The sequence below is a fragment of the Limulus polyphemus genome, unplaced genomic scaffold (genome assembly GCF_000517525.1).
Source record: "Limulus polyphemus unplaced genomic scaffold, Limulus_polyphemus-2.1.2 Scaffold3222, whole genome shotgun sequence".
In the NCBI taxonomy this organism is placed as follows: domain Eukaryota; kingdom Metazoa; phylum Arthropoda; class Merostomata; order Xiphosura; family Limulidae; genus Limulus; species Limulus polyphemus.
In genome coordinates, this window is record NW_013668832.1 from 79,941 (window position 1) to 94,138 (window position 14,198).

At 34.3% G+C, this 14,198-nt stretch overlaps 1 protein-coding gene across 1 annotated transcript in view; it reads left to right on the top strand.

Annotated features, from left to right (window-relative positions):
- Positions 1-14,198, top strand: part of LOC106468921 (protein lin-7 homolog C-like) — a 28,896-nt gene that overhangs the window by 11,812 nt on the left and 2,886 nt on the right. Inside the window, exons 3-6 of the mRNA XM_022397327.1 lie at positions 188-191; positions 901-965; positions 10,876-11,024; positions 12,830-13,039. Of these exons, the coding sequence (XP_022253035.1) occupies positions 188-191; positions 901-965; positions 10,876-11,024; positions 12,830-13,039 (428 nt within the window). The remainder of the gene's footprint in view (positions 1-187; positions 192-900; positions 966-10,875; positions 11,025-12,829; positions 13,040-14,198) is intronic.

Consider the following 14,198-nt stretch of genomic DNA (forward strand, 5'->3'; position numbering starts at 1 on the left):
AATATCAAAATTACCTTGCATGTTTGATAGTCAATATGTGAAAAGAAAAAAGGCATGAGAAAAACATTACTTAAAGAATCTTAAAAGTTTATTAAAAAAATCTGATATTTTGCATACAAAAGCCTTTTAATGTTTACTGATAATCTGCAAAATTTCATGAAGATACATTTATTAATTTAAAAGTTACAGCATGAAAACTATATCAAGTATAAAATGGTTATGAAGTCGGTCCCATGACCAAGCCCGTGCTGAAAGAACTAACTAGAATCAAACTTACTGAGTGTATCCTGATGACAGTGACAGAGATAATTTGTTTCAGGACTTTTACATGTACTATGTCCATTAAGCACTGAGAAAATGGTAGACACGGCAGAGTATTAAAGTAAAGAGTGGAAAATAAAACTTTGTTACTATATATCATAGTTTTCAGAAAACATCCTGATAACGAGTTATAACATATCTGGTTGGCAAACTTAGATATCAAGATTAGTCTATCTAAATTCTAAAACATTATAAGATGATTTAAGGAAAAGCTGCTCAAATTAGTATAAGTTTAAAGGCTTAGCCAAACTTCATGTAACATCAAGACAACTACAGAAAATTACTGTCATCTGCACAAGTTATATTGGTATGATTTTATTGTAATAGTGAGAGTAAATGTTGTTACATTATGATCTCATTGATGACAAATTACTTTTGTGTGATTCTGTTTTATTTGGTCTTGCATGGATTAGCAATGTGTTAAACAGGAGAGTTTGTAGTCTGTTGGTATTTGCCATACATACATAGATAGGTGGAAAGATGAATGATTGGAGAGAGAGAGAGTTAATTATTTGCTCATAGTTAGTTGATTTTGTTTATAGGACATGTAGAACTCATTGTCTTTTCTTCTATCTTGTCAGATGTTAAGCGGGCCATAGAATTACTTGAGAGGCTTCAAAAGAGTGAGTACAGCTCTTGGTTGGGTACAGTATTCCATGCAGGGGTGCATGCTCTTTCTTTTCTTTTCCTGTAAGAGATTAAAATCTGGCTTTTTTCACCTACTAATGAAACATAAGGTACATCTTTGTAAATATTGTATTTGTTAGTTTAAAGAACAGCATAAGAAAATAAACTTAATGTCTTGAACTTTGTAAGGCAGATATTAAGTATTTAATATTTCTTTTGGTGCTTAATTTGAGGATAGGGGGGTTTAATACAGAATTTTTTAAATGTATGACAATTTATGGAATGGGTGAATAATAAGATGTGAAAGTTGGTGTTTATTAAGAAATTATTCATATAAAAATCACAGTAAATATAGTGATTTTCAAAACTATATAAACTTAATAAAAAAATGAATGAAATATACCTTGTATACCAATCAAATGGAATAACAAATCGGGAATAAAACACAGATGAACTCGCAACAAAATCATTAGGCCCAGTGCTACCCAGATTTGAAAAATAATCTACAAAAAAGATATATAGTTTCTAATGAGCATGTGCTATAGTGTAATACAATAAATATGTACTTGAAAAGGAACATAAAAAATTTAGTTTATTAAACAGACCCATACCTCTATTGTGTTCAAGGTTCATTGTTTTGAGTCATTCCTTGTCAATATTATCAGTATATAATACATTATTGGACCCACTCCTCACATTACCAGATTTTGCTTATGTATTGCATGGTTGTATTTTGTTATATTTATAACTGTGCAACATTTCAGCATACCAAATCTATTGTAAAAAAGTTAGGGTTGTGTTAAATAGAGAAGGGTATGTCAAATATGCTAATTTTATATTATTTATCAACAATTGTCTCTATCAAATAAAGAAATATTTGTTTTTCAGTTTTCACCCAACTTTTCATAGTCTTCAAGACTAATTAACTTCTCACCACAGTGTACCCACAGACAGAAAATTAGAGGAAAAATGATTTTCAGTAGCTAATTTTTAGGTCCGGTGTGAAAGTCAAAGTTCACTATGTCAACTATGACTTTTTCCAGGACAGGCAAAGATATGGTAGTGGTCAGTTAATTATGCATCCTTTACATCTGTCATGCCCATATATGGGTGCATACTGTCTTAAGGGTAAAATTGCATCATTCAATTAAAAAATTATTGAAAATATATTTGTAGTTCTTCCATGCATAAAAAAAAATTCAGAGTTTAATTTATTTAGTTTTTTTTACATAAACGTTATTAGAATAGTCAAACCATTCTTCTACTGATGATTTTTCATCTGACTCCCCACAGACTTGGATATGTACTGCAAGTATTTTCTTCCTTATCAATTGAGTGAAGACTGTACAACTCTTTCACTGAAGTATGGTCCAACCCAAAGAGTGAATTTCCTATTGTACAAGTAGTAATTTCCTATTGTACAAGTAGTAATTTCCTATTGTACAAGTAGTAGCAATAGTGTTTGACAAATGCAGTAAATGCCAGCAATTCATTCTTTGTTGTACAATATTTGCATTAAGGAGCTGGTAACACATGGTTCTCATGCATGATTAATGTTGCATTGTGGCCTGCATTTTTGACAATATTGTTCTAGTCTCACTATCATTGTTGACAATATTTAGGATTAATGGACAATCTTAAAGAGGATAAGGCAGTGTCTTGACCAAAGCACATTTTAGGGACTGGAATGCTTTTCATTAGTTTTTGAGTCACATGGCATAGTTTTATTGTACCATCTTTATTCTGTATAGGTGTACAGTCTCCAGATAATTTAGTATTAGCATAACACCAACAAGAAAGAATATTGGTTCATATCTTTGTGTACAGGATTACAAATAAATAAAAAGACAAGCTTTATATTTTAGTGACTTGAGTAGTCTATACAAAATGTGTTCTCTATCCACTTAAATACTTTCTACTGAAAACAATATTACAAGGACTTTTGACTTTCCTAAAAAATTGCATTAATAATTCTTTCATTCTTTGCAAGTTTAATTATTCCATTTTCTACTTCTTCAGCTTATGTCTCAGAATCAGACTCAAAATCATTTCATGTACATATGCTAAAATGTTTAAAGTTAAGACACAAGATTCTCAACTTGTTGAAGGACACTTGGCTGTAGATGTCACTAAAAAAGGATTGCTGACTTATAGCAACTACTTTCTGTCACAATTTAAACTTAAAGAAAAAGGTTCTGGAACAAAGACAGCAGCTTACTTTTCTTTCAGCTATCAGCCTGTTTCTCTTTTTTAGTTTTGAAGGAGAGGAAAACTTTCCAGCTTCCTTCATGTACAGTCACTGTTGGTGAGATGTTGACAATGTGAAGAGCAACTCAACAAAGCTGGCAGCTCTCACAATATCCTTACATAAGCTTAACTACATCACAGACGATTTTTATACTCCATGTTTAGGGTTTTGCTCTGTATTTGGCAATTTATTTTCAATGAGCTGGAGAATCTGGTTCAATACTTAAGATCGCTCATCTACAGTAAGGTTCTTCCCATGGTACTCAAGGTGTCGAGTATATTTTATGTAAGGTGTGTGAACCTTTTTTTTGCACCAACTGACAACAAAGAAAGTGAACTTGCTTGAGCAGTATTTTATTCCACATATTGTTATATTATTTGTCAAATACTATGTATAGTATTGGAAATATTTGTGGAAATAGTGCGTAAAAGAGGGTATCAAAGGCAAATACTATGGAAGTGTTACCACTTTATCATGTGTAAATAAATTGCACCAGAGCACATTCATGTGTTTTGATAGTTTATTTACACTGTTATTGCTTGTCATTCAACCAATCAGAAGTGCCACACAAGTATAAATCCTATAAAAGCACAGCCATACCATGCTAAGTACTAGTTGTGTGATCCCAATCGAGGCTCCTATGACTGAAATACCACATGACAAGCATGTAGAAATCAAAGTTTTAATTCATCAAGGATACTGCATGTGACTGATTGTTGCAAGACTCCATTTTTTGGTAGGAAAAATATTCAAAACTGAAGAGTGTATGTGAAACAGCTGTTTATAATAGAAGTGGTTGAGGTAATAAATGAAAAGTTTTTATAAGTGATGTTAAGTTTCTCAGGCTGTGTTCTTTACAGATGTGGCTTTGGTGTAAATATGTGTTTGAATGTTACCATGAGAACAGTAAGATACACATTAACACAAATTGGTTTCAATCTAACTTCTTTAAAACTGGTGCTGAGAAGAGTTAATCAAATACTAAAACAGGCATTGGGTCATGGGTAGCAAAACAAAAACATGTCTACTGTTGTTTCTAAGTTTGAATTCCCTACAAACAGTCAATGACCGTTTGATGTTGAAGAAGAGAATGGTATCAACTGGTGATGCAAAGTATTTGCTGTGAAGTACGGTGGGAGATTATTTCAAGTTTAGGGCTGCATATCAGACAGTAGTATCAATGAACTACATAAAATTGATATATTTAATTCATCATGCCATTTTCTCAGGAACATTGCACATCGGTAGAGATTCATTTTCTATTAAGACGATCTCTTACAAGCAGGTGTGACATGACTAGAACATACAACCATGGCTTGACCTACAGTACATAAATCCTGATATGAATGTTCTTGAGGTCATATGAGCGTGTATAAAAATTGAGAAAGTCAAAAATTGACCAAACAACTTGGCTGAATTGTGGGAATAATACAAGGCATTTGGAACAATAATTTCACAGCCATACATTGCTAAACTGTATGTAACATTGAAAGAAGGTGTAATGCTCTGTGTAAATCAGAGAGCTCAAATATGGAATACTAGTGAATTATTCAACTTATTCACTTTTCTTTTGTATTTTCTATGATAATGTTTTGTTCAATGAATAAAGTCATCATCTAGTTGCAAATTTCTTGTTTGTATACCACACGTTTTTTCCATATTTATTTCCATTACTGTACTTTACTTCTGAGATGATAACTCACTGCTACATACAGATTATCTATCTTCCTCTTGTTTCTGCTTGAAAGACTTGCATGCCACTAGCCTTAAGGCAACTCCCACCTAATTTCATGTTTTAACATGAACTGTGCTTGTACATGATGATAACTTCATGCAACACAAGCTTTGCACCAATAGGAGGGTGACACAACTTTCATGCCCAGTAACTTCCTAGTAGTTTCATTCTTTTTCTTGGCAATGAATGATACACATGTGCTTAAAACCTGTTCAACTTCTATATGGTGAGAATTGCACTGGTTAACAAAACATTGGTTTTCATTATACTTTGGACTTTATCCTTCCTCATTGCTTCATTTTGTTGCTATAAATTCATAAGTTAATGTGACTTAAACTTACTCTTGTGTGAGTGAAGAAATTTCACACTCAGGATCTACTTTAATTATGGCTTCAGAAGGATCATTAACTGAGAACAATGTGACATTCATTGTACAGTGGGTCGTGGGGTCCATTATGCATGCTAGGTGTTCTGTTCCCTTCAATTCTTCTGGTATCCCTTCTCATCAGTCTGAGATCAATCCTGAGGAAGAAAAATTTGATCACCTATTACCTCTTCCAGGATTTGATTTAGATACCTCACTACTGGTCAAGGAAAGCCCTCAACCTTCTACTCTATATCAAGACTTGATATCACAACTATGTTCAATCCTTTCATTTTCACCCATTTTATAATGCTTCTTGTTTTATGCTTCACAATTCTAATGCTTCGGATTTTTTTTCCTCTCTCAACTGACATTAGTGTTCATGCTGAATCCTTTCTAAAACAACTTCATACCTCTAAGCTTATATGCCTTGCCCTCCTTGCTTATCTGATTCACATGGCTTGTAGCTATTCTAATTTTACCTTTCTTGATTCCTAATCTTTGGAATCTTTTTTTACCTTTTTGGGGAGCAGACTTCTTGTCGTCTGTTTCTCTCACCAGTGCTCAATTTTCTCGTCTTCATCTTTTTTTCTTACTACCATTCTGCATTAACTCTCCTTTGTGTAATTTATGTTTAAGGCACTTCATTCTGCTCCAGATGAATTTCCAAAGAATCTTTGTTTTGTTTTTTCACTACTGTGGCTTATACCACTTATTCTGTCCTATCCATACTAGGTTCCTCTGCTGTCGGAACTTGTTAAATAAGAAGATCCTTCTCACTCAAGTTTACCTACCTACTTCCTTTCTTTGGCATATTCATCATGCTCCTTTTCTTTGCCCAGACATCTTTGGTAGTGTTCTTGATTTTTAGAATCATGGGCTGAAGCAGCTCAACACCAGTCCTCACTGTATTCTTTCATTTGTTACCTCTCACAAACTCACCCTTCTACTCCTATTCCTTGACCAGGTTTCTCTGCCCTTCACCTTTCCATTCCTTCTTCCAGGCCTACCTCGTCATGCCATCAGGTTTGCTACATGATTCAGTGGTAACTATCTTGTCAGTTTAGGACCAGTGGAGTCCCATATGTTGTGGTTTGCAGACTTCTGGTCCCAGTTTTCTGTGAATTGATGGGTTCTCTATGTTTTCACCCACAAACTATCTCTCCACTTCTCCACCTTCTCTCTCCTTGTCCGATTTCATTTTCTCCTCCCTCCAGTCTTATCTGTCATATATGTTTCAAGGAGGCAGTTTCGGATCTTTTGGACAAATGCCATTGAGGGTATATACAACCTTTCTCCAAGATTTTACTCTTGTTTCTTTGTCATCCTCAAGAAGACTAGGGGCTGACATCCAGTCATCATCCTCTCTTCTCTCAATTATTTTCTGGTTGTTTCACACTTTTGGATGGAAAAATTCTCTCTATTGGTCCTTTTCACCTGTACTGTGGATGACTAGAGTTGATGTTTGACTTGCATTCCTTCACATCCTGATTGTACCATCCTTCAGAAATTTTCTGCACGTTGTCTATCAGAATTGTGAATTCCAGTTCTGTAACTCTTTCTTTTGGCATTGTATTAGCCCTTTATGTATTCAACTGTCTCGTGAGAGTCTTTTCTCACCATCTTCATGCATTGCCAATTTGGGTCTTAGATTCCACCTTTACATGGATGACTGGCTTTTCTTAGCCCATTCCCATGAGGAATCCTTATTTTGCACTTCTCTTCTTCAGGATGCTGCTTGTTTGGTGTGACTAGTCAAGGTATCAAAATCTTTTCTTCTACCCACCAAATATCTTGTACACTTGGGAGTTTTCTTCAAATCTAACCTCAGCTGAGCTCAGTCATTTACATGTCACCTGCAAGCTATGGAGTATCTGGTCACCAAGATTCACACTTCTCATCCTGCACAAGAGGTTATTTTTCCTTCCAGGACTCCGGCTTCCCTGAAATTGCTCATTCCTTTAGGCCATACACACATGTGCCTCCTCCAATGGATGTTGTGAGATTAGTGGAATCTTCCACAGAATTCATTGTCCTCGAATGTACCCCTGCCTCCTCCTCTACTCAAGGAACTATCTTGGTGGCTGGACTGTTCCAACACCATCTCCAGAATTCCCTAGCCTCCCATCACACCAGACTTTTACCTGTTCATTGATGTTTCCCTCTCAGGTTGAGGATCATCTCTGAATGACAACATGACTTCTGTCCTTTGGACACAAATGAGTATTTACATCAACAGCTCTCATACTAATTGCTTTCCACCTGGCATGCTCCCATTACCTACCCTTTCTGGTGGATATTTTGGTCATGATCAATTCAGACAATTTCATGGACATATCAAACATTAACTATCAAGGGACACTTGTCCCAGGACCCTTTGTTTTCAGACTTTGGACCTACTTTTTTTTTACCCATTCTCATCACTTTTGTCTGATTGCCTATTAAGTGCCAGAGCTATGAACCTTGATGTGGACCACCTTTCTCGGCTGGACTGCATTATTCCTACAGAATTGTATTGACATATAGGTTTATCATATGGTTTGCTCTCAGTTGGACACATCCTTCATAGATGCTTTTTCCACCCTTCTCATCTCCACCTTTCTCTCATTTGGTTTCCGGTCTCTCATCCTTTGACTTTGGTTGTCAATGCTCTCAGCCAAGACTGGTTTCACCTTTTCTATATGCACATCCTCCTCTTTGGCCTTTACCTAGGGTTCTCACCTTGATGGTTTTCTTTGACCAGCTCAACTTTGGTTTCCTCTGCTTCTTTTGCTTGGCAACCAAACCCTTTCTTTCTCTGTCCAATATTCATTTTCTCTTGCTTCAACCTCATACGTTACAGTTTCATCAAAGGTTATCATACATCTATCTTCATGTATGGTATTTATCCAGTCCATTGCCCATTGTGCTAGACTCTCTGATCATGTAGCCTTTCTCTTGTCTTATTCCTGTTGCCCTTCTACTTTATCAGTATATCAAATTTAAGTAACCTGTCCATCATCATTGTTCCATATGCTATTCCTTTATGGTTTATAGTAGGCTAGCCAGAAGGGAGAAGAAGGAGGAAATAATTCTTAAGAGAAAGAAGCCAACAGCTTGAATGAGTCATGCTTGAAACCATGCAAAACCACATTGATGTCCAGACAGGCACAGGAGTAGGGTAAGGGGGTTGGTGGAGGAGGAAAGACTGGAATAAATTGGAAAGAACAGGGGAAGAAAACAACCTGTGGTACCAGGAGAGGCAAAATGTTGTGAATAATGCCACCTAATAACAGCAATGGTGGAGACCAAAAACCATGGCCAAATAACTGGATAAAGAAGGTAGAAAGACCTGTAGTCATCGTTAATCAGATATCTAAACAATTGGTTTTTCTCAATTTTGGGGTCCTCATCATCATCTCTTCATACCCTGGGACTCCTCTCCTTCTACCCTTATTGGATGGGTTCTTCAACCTCTGTGGTTGGTATATACATTTTTGGATGTGGATGCTTAAAGGCTATTCCACAATTCTTCATATCAAATTTGTCACCTTACTCATTCACTTGCTGCTCATTTTTGCCAACCACTGAACAAGATCCTTAAGGCAGGTATGTGGACTATGACCCACACCTTTGTCACTCTTTTCTTAACCACCTGGCTGTATTGACTTCCTCCAATCACCATTCTTGAATTGACTCATCATCTTTAGATGGGTAAGTAAATTTTGTTTTATTTCATAGGATCCCATCGGATAACTGGTGTTGCCTCCCAGGGTATATGTACCCAAAATCTGCATCAAGCCAGGGTAACAGAAAGTGCTTATTCTATCTGCCCTAGTTCTATCAGTACCCATTGTGAGGTGAAGTGTTCCACAAGACCACTTGAGGTATTCTCATTGTATACCTATTTACTCAACTGTTGGATCCAGACTGTAGATATTTCATGGACTATCATGGAAAAAGTTAGCACCAGGGAAGTGTTTTGCCCACTTTTTTGGTTTGCACTTGCTAGCTGCCCCTGCAACACATGGGGCTCATTTGCCTCTTCCCCCTTTACATTCCAGGTGAAGAGTATACCCTGGTTGAGATGAGATGTTGTCTCCCACAGGTGTGCCACTGTGGAGTCCCTGCCATTCGGTGTCACACTCTATGAGTTTCTCTTTATGTGCTTTCTGAAGGGAGCTCATCTAGGTAAAATTTTGCAATGGCCTCTCCACCATTTTAGTGTGGGATTCTAGTTAAACTGTGTGAAGAGATGAATTATTGCCTTGGAAGTTAATATTTTCCTAATCTGAAAGTATATTTCTAAAAGATTCTCACCACTGAGCACATTCTCCCCTCTTCCAGTGCACATTTTTGTCTTACCTCATCATAGAATAAAGGGGAGTTAGTGCACATGGTAGTTGTGTCATCCTTCTATTGATGGAGGGCTTTTGTCACATAATGAAATTATCATGCATCAGTGCAATTCACATTGAAACGTGAACTTAGGAGGGAGTTACCTCAAAGCTATTGGGATGTAAATCGTTTAGGTAGACCTACGAATAAGATAGCTAATCTGTGTGTGTGGAGGTATATATTGGATGAGGAAAAATGCTAACTTTCATTTGATATTAATATTTTATGGCTACATGCTCAAAATGTAAGACCAAGTGATTAACCTTTGTGTTCTATTTATTCCATATTCTAAAATAGTAATTCCTTATTTCACTTTCATATTTGAAATCAAATTATTTACAGCCTCATTCTGGTTGGAAAAATTAATTGCAGAACTTCCACATCACACCCCCTGCCCTTTATCAAGGATTTTCTTAAGTTGAAAAACTTCCTGGAAACTAACATGTATTGTTATCTTGTTACAAAAACAAGTTAATATGGTTTGCCTGAAACACTTCAATATTAGTAAGATTTATTCCCATGTTTAACACGTGTGTGACAAAAAAAAACAGCAAAAGATTAATAACTTTGTAAATACAAGTATCTTTATGTCATATAAAAGTTTAATTTTCAAACAAATTAAGTTTCACTTAATGTCTAACCACATAATAATTTATTAATTTACATTCAACGTAGAAAAAAAGTATTTTCTGAGAAAGCCTTTGAATATTTTAGGAATATTGAACATAAGAAGAACAAAGTGTTTTATTTAAAGCAATCTTTGAAAGGTGTACCTTATCATCATTTTTGTTTCTTTGATTCTGGTGATGGTGTCTCTTTGTACTATTAACATTATTTTAGTCATAGAATTTTGATAAGAATAACAAAGTGTTTTCATTAACTAATCCCTGAAAAGTGTACTTTTTTTACCATTTTTGTTTCTTTGATTCTGGTGATGGTGTCATTTTGTACTATTAGTAGTATATTGATGATGTTTCAGGTGTACTCATCTTAATTTTATCTCTCCATAAGCTTTCCTTCAGAGATGCCTGTGTTTAACATTTGCATCTTAAGCACTTTCTTTATTTAAAAAACTGTGGAAATATCCAGTACAATTAATTTTATTTCAATAACTTACGTTTCATGGTAAATCTAGAATTTCACCTTTAGCAAAAATGTGCCGAGTTAAATGGACTAGGTAACCAAAGTTTCACTGCAATCCAGGTGGAGAGGTCCCTAATCAAAAGTTGGCAGCCTTGCAGAAAGTCTTACAAAGTGAGTTTTGTAATGCTGTAAGGGAAGTTTATGAACATGTGTATGAAACTGTGGATATCTCTGGAAGTCCTGACATTAGAGCTAGTGCAACAGCCAAGGTAAATATAGCATTAGGAATAACGGAGTAACAATGTTTAATGCATGATATGCAGAGTTAAGAATAAAATGTACCACAGTAACGATTGTCAAATCCCTGGTCAAGTAATCTTAACTACTACCAATATGTAGAATATTTTTACTTTCTTATTGTGAAGTGAGTAGTAATTTAACAAATATTTACATTATATTTAATTTTATTATCATCAAATATTCCAAGTTCATCTTTCGTTATAATAATTAGGATAAAGAAAAAAATTCATGAAGTGGTAAAAACTGTAAATAAAAACAAGTATATTTTTACATGTCCAAGTAAACTTTTGTTTATGGAAATCTGAATCGTAAAGTTGTTTAATCCATACACATGTACAGTTCTACCATGTTACTGATAAGTGATAAAACTTTGATGCATACTAAATTAACCAAATTATTTGAGATTCTCAGCACAGTGTTGTACCTATATATTTTGCATCTAATTTTAGCATAAAACTCCTTCAACAGGATCGCAAATCTCAATTCTTTTTCCAAAGTGTTATACATGAAAATGTACTCTGTAGTTTCATAAAATTGCTGCAAAACAGTTAGGCTTAAGTATCAATTTACTCTGTTAGAGATTTACTATGGCATAATGCAATCTAAAACTTGTATGTTAAAAAAGAAAAACACCTATGTATATTTATATGTTATAGTATATACTAGAAGCAGAAAATTAGTATATCAAGCATTGATCAGTTGGATCAAGAATGCTTAATTTTGGTTTCCAGTTTTTTGCTCACTGCTGTCTTAATTTAAGTAATATAGTTTTATTTAATCTTCTTTGTTAACCATGGCTTAAACCCTGTTCATGATTTTGAAATGTTGTACCTCAAAGAGAAGGACTGAAGAAAGGTGTAAGTGTAACTTGTGTTCTGTCAGATTATTTGGAAAATGTGTAAGTATATAGCTTTTATGTAAAATTCTAGTTTGCAGCATTGACTTTGTAACTAGGTATCAGCATAGATCATGTGAACATTTAATTTATAAGACCAAATAGAGGTATGATCTTGTGAAATTATATAGTGAGTTAGCTGAGTTATGACTAGCTGCCTTTCCTTTAGTCTTACACTGCTAAATTAGGGATTGCTAGCACAGATAACCCTCGTGTATCTTTGCACGAAATTCAAAACAAACAAAGTTCATTGATTATATTAAATTATAGATTAAGCTAATGTTCAATAATAAATATGGGTAAATTTTGGATATATAAAACTTTTTTTTTAATCAGTGTGTAATCATTATATAGAAGAAATACATTTTTCAACATATTTCATCTCTTGTAAAATGTAAATCTTTGTTGTTGTTTTTCAGTTCATGGCATTTTTGCTATTGGTTCTTTCTATTATTAAATAGTTGACTGTGTTAGGGGTGGCATAAGGCTGTGGTTCTCAGTCTGTGGTCTGAGAAACTTTAGTGTTCTGTGAACATTCAGAAAAGTTCTGCAGTAGTAAATATTGAGTTTCCATATTATAATTTAAAAACAAAAAATATAATTAATAGTACACTTTATTAGGTTGGAAGAATTATTTATTTGAAATTTTAGCTTGGTAATTACTTGTGTCAATGACTCTTTTATGCACTGTAATATCATTTTCCCCAGATAGACCTATCTGAGTATGGTTGTCCATGGGATATTCTTTGGTTTGTAAAGGAACCCATAAGGAATAAAAGTATTATCAACTTTAATATAAAACATAAGATTTCCATGTATTATTTTTAAGTATAGCAACTTTTGTTTTTCAATGAAAAAAATTTTGTCTCAACTAATCAGGCAACAGTTGCAGCTTTTGCTGCCAGTGAAGGCCATGCACATCCACGTGTTGTGGAGCTCCCTAAAACTGATGAAGGATTGGGATTCAATGTCATGGGAGGTCGAGAGCAAAACTCACCAATTTACATCTCTCGCATTATTCCTGGGGGTATAGCAGACAGGCATGGGGGTTTGAAACGTGGAGACCAGCTGCTGTCTATAAATGGAGTGGTGAGCTATTTTATATTCTTTGTTTGTTTTACCTGATTGAGGTACTCTGTATACATATAGGTAAATATGAACATATGCATAATCTATAAGAGATGTTCATGTAATGTTTCCTGTAATTATTGTTCATGGTATGTGATCTTTTATTTAGTGAATTGTTTTCGCTTTAATTAAAACTATCATTTGCTATGAACATGATTTGTATGGGTCCTGGAAAACATAGAAATTTGTAAGTTCAGTGCCCATACCTGGAAAATCTATGAAAAATTATAATTGTAATTTGCATCATGGGTATAGGCAACTTTTTGAATATATTAAAATGGCACTTTTGCATACATGTACATACACACACACACACACAATTAAAAGGAATACAATGTTAAAATTATTGTACAATAAATAATTTATTAAAAACAGGGACCAGCACTAGAAAGATTGTTTTGCCACAATCTTCAGAAGTAAAAGTTAAAGTTTGATCAAGACTTATAAAACTACACAATAATTTGCATATTTTTGGAACCACCTAGGCTCAGACACCCAGAGTTTATAAGACATATGTTCAGTACTTTGTTTTTTTTTAATTGAACCAATCTCTTTATTTGGCACAATGTTTTTTTCTATTTCTCTTGTTCATCTGATAATTAGTTTATTCTTCATCTCCACCTGATTAATTAATTTAACATCATCCCAGTCTATAACATGAGAAATGCTTGCCACATGTCATTCTGAGGCTAACTCATTTACTTTATATTTTTTTACCACATTTTTATGTTCCTTTATCCTAAATTTCATATTTCTGTGCATTTGGATAAATTAATCTCTAAAATATACATGCCAGTACAATCAGGGCTATAAAAAAAAAGCTATTTATTGAACTATAACAACACTTAGAAATTAATTCAACACTTACCAAAACAAGATTAATAATGAAATAAGGAAAAAGAACCAAAAAACAAAACATAATTCCAAAAAAATACAGCAACACAAAAATACCTTATTCACTGAGTATGTCATGAGAGTACATCTCATGTGATCATAAATTTACCTAATCTTTTGCTACTTTAATAGTATCTGTAGATCAATGCTAAGGAAGCTGATGTTTGTTTCATCATACATACATATTTACTCAAAGTACAAATGGCTAGCAAGAGGGTGAGTTAGT